We start from the raw sequence: 15,221 nt of genomic DNA, 5'->3' as shown, positions 1-15,221 counted from the left end.
AACACAGAGAGTAAAGCAGGTAAAGAGGTAAGCCCGATCAAGACTTTTATTATCACCGATTATTTATGAAAATGAATGATAAATATCGAACAACAGAGTTCTGTAACAATCCTACATTCATATCAGTGTAGTTTAGGTGTACTGGAGCTGAGGCGGAGAGGTGCACAGACACGTCCTGACCGCTAGGTGTCACTGCTGCGGCGTGGTGAAGCGCTCACACACGACCGCAGAAATAGAGGGGAGGGTCAGGCCGCATTGCTCGCACTTTTCAAACACGGCGCTGGTTCTTGGCTTGTTTGATTCGCGTTTTAACAGTTTACGACTCGGTATAGATTAAACACTTGAAGTTCGGTCAGACTCAGTGGACGTTTCCCCGTGGTGAAGCGGGTCATGCAGTCCTGGCGAAGGTAATGAGCCGCAAAGCCCTCGGGTCTCGGCTTAGCAGCGCCCATAAACTGCACCGGAACTGGAATGACTGGCAGCCCAGGTTGGTATCGCTCCGTCATTGGGGAGCTTTGTACGCAAGCGCGGGGATTCAGCGAGGCCTACTTTTTCCCCGAATTGACAGCGTTCTCCCTGGGTGAACTCGATATACTGTCGTGCTTTTAATACGAGTCGTCTAAAACTATATAACTGCACGCGCACCTGTTTAAAATGATTGATAATTATTTTAATAGTTAGCTAACTATAAACATCGTCTGCTAGCGAAAGATATGTAGCGATGTATTTTTACCACCCCCCCCCCCCCCCCCCCCCAACAAGGTTAGCTTGTTAGCTAGTATTGAGCAAACCATTTAGTCATACATTAACGATATCGTTAACAAACTATTGGTAAATAATTTTGTAATTACACTTGTAATCTGGATGTACAGTAATCTATTACGATCAGAGGAACCGTTTCCGCGGTTGTTAGTAAACCTTATCTGTGGGCGGAGTCCTAAACGGATCCACTCTTCCCTACACAAGTGCACTACATTAGGAATAGCGTACATCGCTCGTGCACTCGATCTAGTCCATTACGTGTTTAAAAGTCGACGTGTTTGAGACTGAGCCGCTGTCTGCATTCTTATGAGGAACGGCTATATTTAATAAAAGTTCAGTGACGTTATTATACAGATTTATGAGTTAAATTCGATCCGCTGTAATATGAAATATAACTAATTAATCGAATTATTAATGTGTAAACTAGTGGATTAATAAAATTTGACGTTTTTACCTAAAATACACTTAACCGTCAGTAAGCAGACACCCCTTTAATCAGTTCAAATAAACTTGTATGTTTTTTTTTCTAGATTTACGAAATATTTACAGCTTTGATAATGGATTAAAAACTAAAAAGGTTTAATGCAAAAGTAACTTGGTTTGTTGTTTGGCTAAGCTAGTGCTAGCGCGTCAGAAGGTGCCGCGTATTGACGGCTGAAGTTAGCGGGTTAGCCAGTTAGCTAGTTAGCTAAACTAGCATTGTTTCTCACGTGTTGGGGACTTTCTTTTTTGTTGTTGAATTGTTCAAATTTTAATAACATTTAACGTTTTAAGTTCGCACAAACGTAGCTTTCGAAGCTGATGGTGTGACTAGGAAGTCGTTTAAAAATAATTATAGAACGATAATTGGATATCTAAATTCGGCTAGGTAGTTGGGTAGCGCGTGCAGGCTTAGTTAGCTTTAGCTAGCTGTCGTGTCGACGTTAAACTCTCTAGATTACACTGGAATAAAGTTGGTTTAACGTTCGATGTTCCCGGAGATTAAGGGACCGTCTCTAAAGTTACATACGACATTGTTGAACACGATTCTAACTTCAATAGCATTTGAAGGGAATGACTTACAGTCATATAACCCACTGTAAAGTGTTCATCTGGGTGTCAGGTATGAGAAACACCTCTTAGATGTTTGATATTTAAACACGCAGTATATTATTCATTCATACACACACGCACAGTATCTCACAAAAGTGAGTACACCCCTCACATTTGTGTAAATAGTTGGTATCTTTTAATGTGACAACACTGAAGAAATGACACTGTGCTACAGTGTAAAGTAGTGAGTGTACAGCTTGTTTAACAGTGTAAATTTGCCGTCCCCTCAAAATAACTCCACACACAGACATTAATGTCTAAACCGCTGGCAACAAAAGTGAGTACACCCCTAAGTGAAAATGTCCACATTGCGCCCAAAGTGTCAATATTTTGTGTGGCCACCATTATTTTCTAGCACTGCATTAACCCTCTTGGGCATGGAGTTCACCAGAGCGTCACAGGTTCCTCTGGAGTCCTCTTCCACTCCTCCATGACCATATCACGAGCTGGTGGATGTTAGAGACCTTGTGCCCGTCCACCTTCCGTTTGAGGATGCCCCACAGATGCTCGATAGGGTTTAGGTCAGGAGACATGCTTGGCCAGTCCATCACCTTCACCCTCAGCCTCTTTAGCAAGGCAGTGGTCGTCTTGGTGTGTTTGGGGTCGTTATCATGCTGGAATACTGCATACTGGTCATGCTCTGCTTCAGTATGTCACAGTACATGTTGGCATTCATGGTTCCCTCAGTGAACTGTAGCTCCCCAGTGCCTGCAGCACTCATGCGGCCCCAGACCATGACACTCCCACCACCATGCTCAACTGTAGAAGACACACTTGTCTTTGTACTCCTCACCTGGTCGCCGCCACACACGCTTGACACCATCTGAACCAAATAAGTTTACCTCGGTCTCATCAGACCACAGGACATGGTTCCAGTAATCCAAGTCCTTAGTCTGCTTGTCTTCAGCAAACTGTGGGCTTTCTGGTGCATCATCTTTAGAAGAGGCTTCCTTCTGGGACGAGCCATGAAGACCAATTTGATGCAGTGTGTGGCGTCTGGTCTGAGCACTGACAGGCTGACCCCCCCACCCCTTCAACCTCTGCAGCAATGCTGGCTGCACTCATACGTCTATTTCCCAAAGACAACCTCTGGATATGACGCTGAGCACGTGCACTCAACTTCTTTGGTGGACCATGGTGAGGTCTGTTCTGAGTGGAACCTGTCCTGTTAAACCGCTGTATGGTCTTGGCCACCGTACTGCAGCTCAGTGTCAGGGTCTTGGCAAACTTCTTATAGTCTAGGCCATCTTTATGTAGAGCAACAACTCTTTTTTTTTCAGATCCACAGAGTTCTTTGCCATGAGGTGCCATGTTGAACTTCCAGTGACCAGTATGAGGGAGTGTGAGAGCGATGACACCAAATTTAACACACCTGTTCCCCATTCACACCTGAGACCTTGTAACACTAACAGGTCACATGACACCGGGGAGGGAAAATGGCTAATTGGGCCCAATGTGGACATTTTCACTTAGGGGTGTACTCACTTTTGTTGCCAGCGGTTTAGACATTAATGTCTGTGTATTGAGTTATTTTGAGGGGACGGCACATTTACACTGTTACACAAGCTGTACACTCACTACTTTACATTGTAGCACAGTGTCATTTCTTCAGTGTCGTCACATGAAAAGATACCAACGATTTACACAAATGTGAGGGGTGTACTCACTTTTGTGAGATACTGTGTGTGTGTGTGAGAGAGATATATATATAAAATTTTATGTATATAAAAATAATTTTTATATATATATATATATATATATATATATATATATATATATATATTTTATTTTATTTTTATGTGTGTGTGTATATATAAAATTCATCAATAGGACATCTACTTTTTTGAAGAAAACCATTCAATCCAGTTCGGCTCACTTTGACCCCTGTTATGCATTCGGAAGTTTTTTTTTGGTTCATGCGTTGTAGGGTTAAATATGAAAAATCTAACAGGTGTGTGTTATAGCTGACACCTAGATGAACAGTACAGTTGGTTATATGACTGTAAGTCATTCCCTTCAAATGCTATTGAAGTTAGAATCGTGTTTAACAATGTCGTATGTAACTTTAGAGACGGTCCCTTAATTTCTGCATATCCGCGAATATGGAACAAACCAACTTTATTCCAGTGTAGATAACTAGTTATCTAGTTAACTCTGTAACTATTCCCTGTTATGTAAGTAATTACATTCAAATTAAAATGTTTTTTTTAGAAATGGGTTTCGCTTATTAGCAAGCTAGCGCTGTAAATGATATGAACGTGAACACCACTAGCATGCTAGTTTGATATTGTTTATGGCAGAGATGCTAGCTCGCTAGCTGATTTATTGTGTGTGTTTGACACATGTAAATAGATGAATAAGGGAGTTTGGATATTAATAAGACTGTTTAAGCGGTGAAGATGAACAGTGTGTTTAAAATAGTGTAACGGATTGAAAACGGGGAGTTTCGCGTCATTTGGTTGTTGAGCTTTGCTAGTGCTGAGAAGTCCGCTCAGCTAACTGTTTAATTTGGATGATTACTATAAAGGAAGGAAGGATGGAGCCTGAGGATGAAGGTGCTGAGGGGAAGAGGAGGGAGGGTGTAACAGCAGGTGAGGAGTTTATTCTGCTGTTCAGTTTCACTTCAGAGAGAGAGAGAGAGAGGGAGGGGGGGGAGGGTGTGTTTGTTTTGGGAAAGTCCCAAGTGCAAAAGTTTTCACTTCACAGGAGGACTTTAACTTTTCTCTTCTAGCTTTCTTTCTGTCTTTATTCGTTCTTAAGCTTCTTGATTTCTTTTTTTCCTCTACCCTTCCCTTTTTCCCCAGTTGTTTGTGCTTTCTTTTTCTTGTCTTTCCTTTCTTTCTCTCAACTAATTCTTTGTTCCTTCCGGCTCTTTTTCTTTCATGTCTGTTCTTTCAGTTATTTTATTCAGTCTTTCTTTCTATCTTTCTAACTTTCAGGAACTTGTTCGTTCTTTTTCTTTTAGCCGTACGTTCTTCCCTCTTTCAGTAAAATTATTCTTTTCCTTTTCAGTTATTCGGCTATTTAGTTGTTTATGTATTTCTGTCAATCTTTCTTTCCTTCTCTCAGCTCCCTGTCTTCTCTTTTTGGGCATGTCCGATCCACAGCTCCACCGCCGCTTGTTACAAAGCGCCGATACTGGAGACTCCTTCCATTAAACGTTTAAATAAACACCATGTGCTGTTCACGTCCCTGCGAGTGAGACGTTTCTATGGAAACTGTGTGATTGGCAGCGGCGTTACTGTCAGTAGTTCTGTTCTTGAACATTTTATCAACACCTCCTGACCAATCACTGCAGGACTAGCTGCTCGCTGACCGAGTGAGGCGACGCTGGACCGGGTTTTACTGAAACGTGCATGGGGTGGGGGGTAGTGAGGTGTATGTAAACGCACTCCCTGACCTTGCCTGCGCTCGGGTGTGTGTTTCAGAAGCGACAGCACGTCAGCCAGCCAGGAAGGTGTGAAGTGCAGTGTGTCCAGAGAGCACAGTTCAGCAGCTGTTTACGATCCTGCGCCGTCCGAGCAGCCGGGAACGCCGCCGCTGCACCATGACTCCTACACCACTCACGGCTCGCTGGAAGAAGGAGGTGTGTGTGTGTGTGTGTGTGTGTGTGCGCGCGCACCTCACTCACTCTGCTTACAGGAACCGATCAGCTCAAAACACCCGAACTGTACTTCTCCGTGTGTAAATGATACAATCATTCGATAGATGTCCTAATAAATGAGTAAATAAATCATTAAATCAGCTCATACATGTAACGTCTAAACCTTTTTATTTAAAGATTTCTCCAAGGCTTTAATGTGTCTTAATTCCAGCGATAAATCCTGTGAGACGATGTTTGTAATAGAAATCATTAAACACGACACTGAGGCATTTGTTGATCAGGTATTTATGTCTTTATTGAGGGATATGTTTTAAAATGGGTCCTCTGTGAGGCAGGCGGTTTAAAGGAGGCGTTATAATGACGGCGGACTCGTAAATACGTCATCGGCTTTTATTTTTTCTATAAATAACGCCTAGTTTGATCACCGACGCGTCCGTAAATACCTAACGAAACATCAGGGCTCCGGATAGAAGCGCTCTCCTCCTGCGGGAGTGTTGGCGTCCGGATGTGAGGGTGTAACACGTGCGACGAGACGTGTTGCAGACGTCCTGAGTCAGACGTGACTGACTCATGGTGTGGATGAAACCTGTAAGAACAGATCCTGACGATAAACGAAACTGAAATCGCTGCGGAGTTCGGAAAGCCCCGAAGTCACCGGAGTGTGTACGGTGCACTTTGAACATGAGTCTCTGTTTTGTTTTGTTTTTGAAATAAATGCCAGGTGTGTATGACGTTGATGGAGGCCACGGTGAAAATACATTTGGTTGGAAGTCGCTGGGGCAAGAGTTGAGGATCAACGATGTGACGGCGGATTTACCCAGTTTTCAGCATGGACACCGTGCTTTAGCTACAAAGGATATGAGGAAATCACAGGGTGGGTGTGAACACACACACACACACACACACACACACACACACACACACACACACACACACCTACCTACAGGACAATACAAACACACTGTACACAAGACTATAAATAAACACAAACAGCTTGCAAAGTTAAATACAGATTATTTAGCAAACTACACGTGCAGGAAATCTCACAGAATTATAAAATCAATTTTATCGCATGAGCACAATCAAAATAGTTAGTGTTATGAATAGTGTGTGTGTGTGTGTGTGTGTGTGTGTGTGTGTGTGAGAAATTCTACAATAGTGGACCTAATGGGATAGTGTGTGTACAGGCTCCAGTTGTATATCAAGTTACAGTGCATAAAAATGACACGTTTCTAGTTTTAAGGAAATCATTCGGATGATAATAATAATAATAATAATAATAATAATAATAAGTAGTGAAACATGTCTGTAAATACTGCACTCCTACATCAAGCTGCATTAGGTAAGGTTAGTGCTTGATTATTTTTTTTCGAGATTAGTCAGTCCTTCCAGGATTTAGCGATCGCACAGAGAAACGAAAACTCGAGGAAACTCCGGTATTCGTCACAGCTTGGAATTTTTCAAAATTACCGCGGAGACGCGTCACGTGACGTCATCGCGACGTGTGTTCCTTCACGGCCGTCTTCGGTTCAGGTGAATCGAACGCGAGCACAACGAACATCCCTGAGAAAGAGCGTGCGGAACTGTTTCGTGCGAATGTGATTTCACCGACTTGAAATCCTGCACAGACGAGGTTCGATTAGGGTTTGACGTTTTAACGGTTCCCGCCCACATTCATGAAACTCCACCCCCAGGATCTACGGCGATTCGTAGAGAGTCTATAAAAGGACTGACAGGAAGTGCATCCAAACGGCGACTTAACACACTTTTGCTTATGGTGTAATCCGTCGTTGATGTTCTACATGTCTTCCAGGTTATTTATATATATTTTTTTAAAAAAACCTATTTATACCTCCTTTTAATTTATTGTTAATTAGCCTAGGTAACGGAGTTCATTCCTCTTAACTAAAGCTGAGATTAATGTCCTAGACAAGAAAGCGTTGTGGGTTTAAATAATAAAAACCTGCATTACGGATAATCTGGTAAATCGGTTTATTAAATTGTTACGGCGGTTTTTAACATGACTTGTAGAGCGCCGACGTAACGCTGCAAGTGTCTCATCTTTGTCTCCTTTCCTCCTCTCTCTCGCCCTGTCTCTCTCTCTCTCGCTCCCTCTGTCTGTCTCTCGCACTCTCAGACCGACCGCAGGCTCATTCTGATGAGTCTCGGCTCGCCAATCTTCTGCGGAGGATGTCGCGGGAGGACGACCGGGACCGCAGGCTGGCTACCTTGAAACAAATGAGGGAACTTATCGTGCACTCCGAAAACAAGGTGGTAAGTTTTGGCACCCAGCACCAATCCGTCCCTGCGAGCGACACGATGGCGTTTACTGCCGAGTCGTTTGTAGTGTTGGACTGATCTTGCTTGGTTTGGTGGATGTGTTTCTGATTATTTCTGGTAATATCTGGTGGTTGTTTGTTACAGGTCCTGGTTAAACAGTTGGATACCATTTTGAACACCCTGAATGACATTTTGAATGAAAGGTGTGGAATATATATTTTTATCTTTGGAAGAATGTCGAGCAGAGTTTTTTTTGATTAATATGAAAACCCCGGAGTTAAAGAGAACATGGTAGTGTCTAAATTTTGGTGTTCTGTAGCGATGTTCTACTGAGAAACTACTACATAATGACACACACAGCTCATTGAATTAGTTGTTTTTATTTATACATTTTTAAAATAACTTTTATAGCACTATTTTTTTTTTTTTCCTCCATAAAATAAGACACTGTTGCACCTTTCCTGCTCACGAGACCAAAACAAAGCTGAGGGTGCCAAAACTTTAATCCTGCCCCGAACATGGCGTGCCGAACCTGTTTGTGAATCTGATTGGTCGTACAGTGCTGCTATACCCCGTGTAGGGAGCGTATATAGTGAATAGGAAGCTGTTTGTTTATTGTTTGTGTAAATATTGTTGATAGAAGAATTGAAGGTAAATAACAGTAAAATTTTGGGGTGTTAAAGTTTTATTACAAATTATTTAGCGTCCCACGCTCCACTCGGACTGCTTCAGTATGTTGCTCATTCATGAATATTCAAATTTATGTAAATGCTCTCCTCAATCGGCTGCCTGTGCGTATTCTTCTTCTTCTTATTATTATTATTATTTTAATACTTCAAATCTGTTTAAAGCAAACTTCACACACAGGTCAGGTTGTTTATGTTATTCGGATTTTTATATACATGACGATATAAAATAGCGTATATAATTTATTTAATGCTCATGAAAATAAGTCCATGATTGCCTGAAACGGTCTTCACGTATCCGGTCGGTTCGTTTCATGTATTTATTGGATAAAAACGTGTGCGTTTACAGCAGTAAACTCCTCCACGAGCTGCGACAGGAAGCGGCCTGCTGCCTGGGTTTGCTCTGCGCTGCCCTCAGCTACGAGGCCGAGAAGATCTTCAGGTGGATGTTTGTGAAGTTCAGCAGCTGCAGTAAGGACGAGGTGAAGCTGCTCTACCTGGTGGCCGTGTACAAGGCTCTGGAGACGGCCGGGGAGAAGAAAGCGTTCTCGCCCGTCATGCAGGTACCGTGCGGCGCCGGGACGCGTCCTATTGCGCAGTCTAAATAAATAAATCTTATAACGATGTCCAACAACTCCTTTGTATGTTTATGTTGGTTTAAAAAAAATATATATATATATATATCTCTCAAAACGTGTATTCGTACCCGGTCTGGATAAAAAGAAAAGTGCTATGGAGGTATCACTAGTATGATGTGTTTATTCTGAAATAATGATAAAGCTCTGGTTTTGAATTGAAAATGGTTTTATTTGTAGTTTAATTACGAATTTTAAATAGTGGTGGTCTGGAGATATTATTGAGGCGTATTTACAGGAACGTTCGGTTCTAAAAATGGCGTCGCTGGTCAAAACATACATTAATCATCCCCCATGTGGGGTAGGGGAGCTGGATCGGACGACGGCGCTACGGGAATCCGTACTGATGTTATAATTTTAACACGGCTCGTCAGGAACCCGGCTCTCCTCCGCGTACGGTTAGTGGCGCGTCCTTCTGCCGCGTCCATTTTAAATCCTTTACTTTTCCGTGCAGTTGGTGATGAGCAGCCTCCAGTCCATTCTGGAGAACCTGGACACGCCCGAGCTGCTGTGTCAGAGCGTGAAGTGCATCCTGCTGGTGGCCCGCTGCTACCCGCACATCTTCAGTACCAACTTCAGAGTAAGCAGCGCTCGTTTACACGCCGCCCCGCCCGCGGCTCGGGGACAGCCTGGCTAATTATTGACTTTGTTCTCCTCAGGACACGGTGGACATCCTGGTGGGGTGGCACATCGACCACACACAGAAACAGTCTCTCACTCTGCAGGTGTCGGGTAAGAAGAGAGAAAGAATGCGTGAGTTTATGCTTTCATTTATCAAGATGTGTATCGTAAACTGTGTGTGTGTGTGTGTGTGTGTGTGTGTGGACAGGCTGGCTACAGAGTCTGGAACAGTTTTGGGTGGCCGATTTGGCCTTTTCTACGACGTTGTTGGGGCAGTTTCTGGAAGACATGGAAGCGTACGCAGAGGTAACGTGGTTTTTGTTAAGATCACGATTTTTCAAACGGATATTTGGTACAATAATTCATGATCTTGCTAAAGCAAAAGGGGACGCTAGCAATAGATAAGACGACGGTGAGTTCGTCTTCTACGGTCGTATTCGACCTCTCGTTAAATGTTTCAGAGACGTTAGGAAGAAAAATGAATAAAGCTCGGAGGAGCTGGCGGTGTCTCCGGTGAGCGTCGGTAGCTAGTCTAGTGAGCGCGTGCTGCTGATCTGATCCGAGCGCGATGCTTGTAGGGAGCCGTGCGCTTGATTTTTTTTATTTTTTTTTAAACTGATTTTCATGTGGTTAGATTGAGGCGTGTTCTGACTCGTTCTTCCTGTTCTGACTCGTGGTGTTTTGTCAGGACCTGAGCCACGTGGTGTCGGGAGAGGCGGTAGACGAGGACGTCCCCCCGCCCGCCGTGTCCCTGCCCAAACTGGCGGCTCTGCTGCGGGTCTTCAGCACGGTGGTGCGCAGCATCGGGGAGCGTTTCAACCCCATCCGGGGTCCGCCCATCACCGAGGCGTACGTCACTGATGTGAGTATCGCGCACGTACGCGGCATCCGATTTCACTTCCTTTACACGGATCTTACGGACGTGTCGAAGGAATCGTGACGTTGAAGCCGCTGAACGAGTGTTTAGTTATGCGACGTTTAAAATTCCTGTTGTTATGCACTTGACTTGCAGGTTAAACTTTCTATCGCTTATTTATTTATGTATTATCATGATTTAAAAAGGGTGTTATGATTATTAATAGTTTGGAAAAATTCTACAGTAATGTCAACCCTCTAGCGCCACCATCGGGTCAAATTTGGACCTTATTTGGAAGTATGTTTACGTTTAGAACTTTTGATTCGTACGTCCAAAATGTATGACTGCGAAAATTTCCGCCATCTTGGATTTTATGTTTGTTTATTCATTTATCAGAAGCTTTTATCCAAAGCGACTTATGAATGAGGAAATACAAGCAGTGATGTATTGAGGGGTAAGAGCCAGAGCAAGTTGTTGTGGGTTTAAAAAAAAAATTTTTTTACTTAATTTATTTTTTATAAATAATGTGGGCTTGGTGTTTTTAGGGGTTGGTTAAGAGCTCATGGAAGAGGTGGGTCTTTAGCTGAAGATGGTGACGGATTCTGCGATCGAGGTTGGAAGTTCATTCCCACACTAAAGAACAGTTAGTTTGAAGGTTCTGGAAAGGGACCTTGAGCCACACTGAGTAGGTACTACTAAACGTCGGTCGTTAACCAATCACAGATTGCGTGAGGGAACTTGAGCCTTCCGGAGAGAGTTGAGGTAGGAAGGTGAAGGGCAAGCTGTCATCAAGAATCACCCCGAGGGTCCTGGCCGTCCTGGTTGGTTCGAGTGTGGTCGAGCTGAGCTGTATAGTGAGGTTGTGGGTGATTGAGGGATAGGCTGGGATGATGAGAAGCTCAGATTTTGCCAGGTTGAGCTTAAGGTGGTTTTCCCTCATCCAGACTGAGATGTCCGACAGGCAAGCAGAGATACACACAGAGACAGATGGATCGTCAGGCTGGAAGGACAAATAGAGCTGGGTGTCATCAGCATAGCGATGATATGAGAAGCCATGAGACTCAATCACCTGCACTAGAGATGTAGTGTAGATAGAAAAGAGCAGTGGACCCAGAACTGACCCCTGTGGAACGCCAGGTGTGAGTTGCTGAGTTTCAGAAGCTCCTTCCCTCCACAATACCTTGAAGGGTCTGTCTGAGAGAGAGGATTCCACCCAGCGCAGAACCGTTCCGCTGACGTCTAGGCTGGAGAGAGTTGACAGGAGGATCTGATGTTTCACGGCGTTAAAGGCAGCAGAGAGGTGGAGTAGGATGAGGTCTGATGACCTTGAGGCTGATCTTGCTAGTCGTAAGGCTTCAGTGATGGAAAGCAGAGCAGTCTCTGTGGACGACTGCCTTTGAAGCCTCGCTGCTTGCTGTCCAGGAGGTTGATTTTAAAAACTGCTCTTTCAAGGGTTTTGGAAACGGGTCTGTACTGTTCTAATGCAGCAGGGTTAAGTGCTGGGTTTTTAAGTAGTGGGGTAACCCGGGCCTGCTTAGATGAGGTTGGGTTTGTGTCAGTAGAGATGCATGTAAAAGATGTGAGTGCAGGTAATGGGTTATAGGATTTTCGGTGCTACTCCTGCAGATTTTGTCCAATCTTCTCCCATAACAGACTGTCAAATGTGTGAAACTGCAGATCAGTCCTGAATCACTGAGCCACATATTCACAGGAAAGGAGAAACATAGCTATAGGCACAGTGTCTGGGTGCTTGGTCCCCGAAGATGATGTGTTCTCCTGTGTGCTCTCTCTCTCTCTCTCTCTCTCTCTCTCTCTCTCTCTCTCTCTCTCTCTCTCTCTCTCTCTCTCTCAGGTGTTGAACCGTGTGTTAGCATGCATCACCACGGCTAAGCAGGTTTTCTTCTCGGAGATCGTGCTGACTGCGGGGAACGAGTGTGTGTGTGTCCTGCTGACCAGCATGGACTCGAGCAGCCAACTAACCGGAGCGGTCATTTCCTACGGCCTGGACCAGCTGGAGAGCTGTCAATCGTGTAGCGCCGAATACAGCGTGGGCGTCCTGACCCTACTCACACTGGTGACTGTTCACGCTCGGCTTACTTTGTAGCAGCCTGTCAGCATGACTGTGGTATTATTCAGTCCTACAGCTGCGTGTGCACATTTCATATTTACCTATTTAAAAAGCAAAGAAAGCAGTTGTTAACGATCCCATAGGAGCTTGTTGTTGTTGTTGTTTTTCTCTCTTAAACGATCCTCCACATTACCTTTTTATTTTTCGCTTTTCTTAACGACTGGTCACATTGCAGAGGCGTAAGGGGAATAAAACACGAGCTGTAAAGCTACAGGTGTAGTGACTCTGCTTCGTCCTGCTGCTCTGTCTTCATCCTTGGTTATTTTCCTCGAACAGCGCCTCCCTGAAATGTTTTATTCCTTTTATCGTTTACTTGTTTAATGATAGCAGCTGTAGCAGTTTCCATGGTAACGTATTTAAAACCATTTCGACTAAAATAAGTCAACAGAAAGATGTGTAATTCTGTGAATCGTGTGTGTGTGTGTGTGTGTGTGTGTGTGTGTGCAGATTGTTGAGCAGATAAACACCAAGCTGCCTGCTACGTTTGTAGAAAAGCTGCTGGCTCCGGCGTCCCAGCTTCTGGAGCTGCGTTTCCACAGAGAGCGAGAGGTACAGCGCCAGTCGTCCACGTTAATCTCCTCTTGGTGTGTGTGAGAGGTCATGGTCAGAGCGCCTTTTCTGTGTTTTTGGGTGACAGGTGGTGGTGGCGGCGCACAGCGTGTACCAGGCGGTGCTGAGCCTGAAGAATATCCCCATCCTGGAGGCGGCGTATAAGCTGGTGCTGGGGGAGATGGCCTGCGCCGTCAACAGCCTGCTGGCGCCGCTGGGGCTCCCGCCGGCGTGTCCCAACATCCAACACGCGGCGTTCAGCCAACTGCAGCGCCGCCCCGACCGAGCAGAGTTCATCCTCATCTTCAACCTCAGCACTCTCACCACCATCGGCAACACCAAGAACTCCCTGATCGGGGTGTGTTCGTCTTTCGGTCTTACGCTTCCACCACCACGCTTTCCAATTCTGGGTTGTGATTGGCCAGAAGGTGTTGATTTTAGTTTGCTGTAACAGTCGTGCAGCATGGGTTTGCTTCTGCTAATACAGTATGGTTTCTATAGTAACGGCTCATTCGCAGGGACAGACCGTGATGATGATGATGAAGAAGAGTAATGTCTGAGTTCTGTTACAGATGTGGGCTCTTTCTCCCACCGTGTTCGCGCTCCTCAGCCAGAATTTGGTGCTGGTTCACAACGAGCTGGCCGTACACCACCCTGCGGTCCAGTACTCCGTCCTCTACACACTCTACTCCCACTGCACCAGGTACACACACACACACACACTCTACTCTCGCTGCACCAGGTACACACACACACACACTCTACTCTCGCTGCACCAGGTACACACACACACACACTCTACTCTCGCTGCACCAGGTACACACACACACACACTCTACTCTCGCTGCACCAGGTACACACACACACACACTCTACTCTCGCTGCACCAGGTACACACACACACACACTCTACTCTCGCTGCACCAGGTACACACACACACACACTCTACTCTCGCTGCACCAGGTACACACACACACACACTCTACTCTCGCTGCACCAGGTACACACACACACACACTCTACTCTCGCTGCACCAGGTACGTACACACACACACACACTCTACTCTCGCTGCACCAGGTACACACACACACACACACACACACACACACACACACGTGCACTCTACTCTCGCTGCACCAGGTACACACACACACACACACACACACACACACACACGTGCACTCTACTCTCGCTGCACCAGGTACACACACACACACACACACACACACACACACACACTCACACTCACACTCTACTCTCGCTGCACCAGGTAGACACACACACACACACACACACACACACTCACACTCACACTCTACTCTCGCTGCACCAGGTACACACACACACACACACACACACACACACACACGTGCACTCTACTCTCGCTGCACCAGGTACACACACACACACACACACACACACACACACACACACACACACACACTCACACTCACACTCTACTCTCGCTGCACCAGGTAGACACACACACACACACACACACACACACACCCTCTCACTGCACCAGGTACACACACACACACACACACACACCCTCTCACTGCACCAGGTACACACACACACACACACACACACCCTCTCACTGCACCAGGTACACACACACACACACACACACACCCTCTCACTGCACCAGGTACACACACACACACACACACACACTCTACTCTCGCTGCACCAGGTACACACACACACACACACACACTCTACTCTCGCTGCACCAGGTACACACACACACACACACGTGCACTCTACTCTCGCTGCACCAGGTACACACACACACACACACACACACACACACGTGCACTCTACTCTCGCTGCACCAGGTACACACACACACCCCCTCTCACTGCACCAGGTACACACACACACACACACACACACACACACACACACACACTCACACTCTACTCTCGCTGCACCAGGTAGACACACACACACACACACACACACACACACACACACACACACACACACACCCTCTCACTGCA

General features: G+C 45.4%; 1 protein-coding gene across 4 annotated transcripts in view; it reads left to right on the top strand.

Annotated features, from left to right (window-relative positions):
- The first annotated feature begins 216 nt into the window (after positions 1-216).
- The window catches only part of smg1 (SMG1 nonsense mediated mRNA decay associated PI3K related kinase), a 41,612-nt gene continuing 26,607 nt past the window's right edge, over positions 217-15,221 (top strand). For 3 of the 4 annotated variants that reach the window (XM_017495824.3, XM_017495815.3, XM_017495804.3), the window contains exons 1-14: positions 218-487; positions 5,283-5,440; positions 6,180-6,332; positions 7,596-7,732; positions 7,883-7,941; positions 8,774-8,987; positions 9,514-9,639; positions 9,719-9,791; positions 9,889-9,986; positions 10,369-10,542; positions 12,389-12,610; positions 13,112-13,213; positions 13,302-13,571; positions 13,786-13,916. In XM_017495824.3, the coding sequence (XP_017351313.1) occupies positions 411-487; positions 5,283-5,440; positions 6,180-6,332; positions 7,596-7,732; positions 7,883-7,941; positions 8,774-8,987; positions 9,514-9,639; positions 9,719-9,791; positions 9,889-9,986; positions 10,369-10,542; positions 12,389-12,610; positions 13,112-13,213; positions 13,302-13,571; positions 13,786-13,916 (1,994 nt within the window). In that variant the 5' untranslated portion in view covers positions 218-410. Of the gene's footprint in view, positions 488-5,282; positions 5,441-6,179; positions 6,333-7,595; positions 7,733-7,882; positions 7,942-8,773; positions 8,988-9,513; positions 9,640-9,718; positions 9,792-9,888; positions 9,987-10,368; positions 10,543-12,388; positions 12,611-13,111; positions 13,214-13,301; positions 13,572-13,785; positions 13,917-15,221 lie in introns of all 4 variants that reach the window. The other variant, XM_017495795.3, reaches the window with a different exon arrangement.

This window comes from Ictalurus punctatus, chromosome 2 (genome assembly GCF_001660625.3).
Source record: "Ictalurus punctatus breed USDA103 chromosome 2, Coco_2.0, whole genome shotgun sequence".
Taxonomy (NCBI): domain Eukaryota; kingdom Metazoa; phylum Chordata; class Actinopteri; order Siluriformes; family Ictaluridae; genus Ictalurus; species Ictalurus punctatus.
This window is presented reverse-complemented; position numbering and strand designations above follow the sequence as displayed.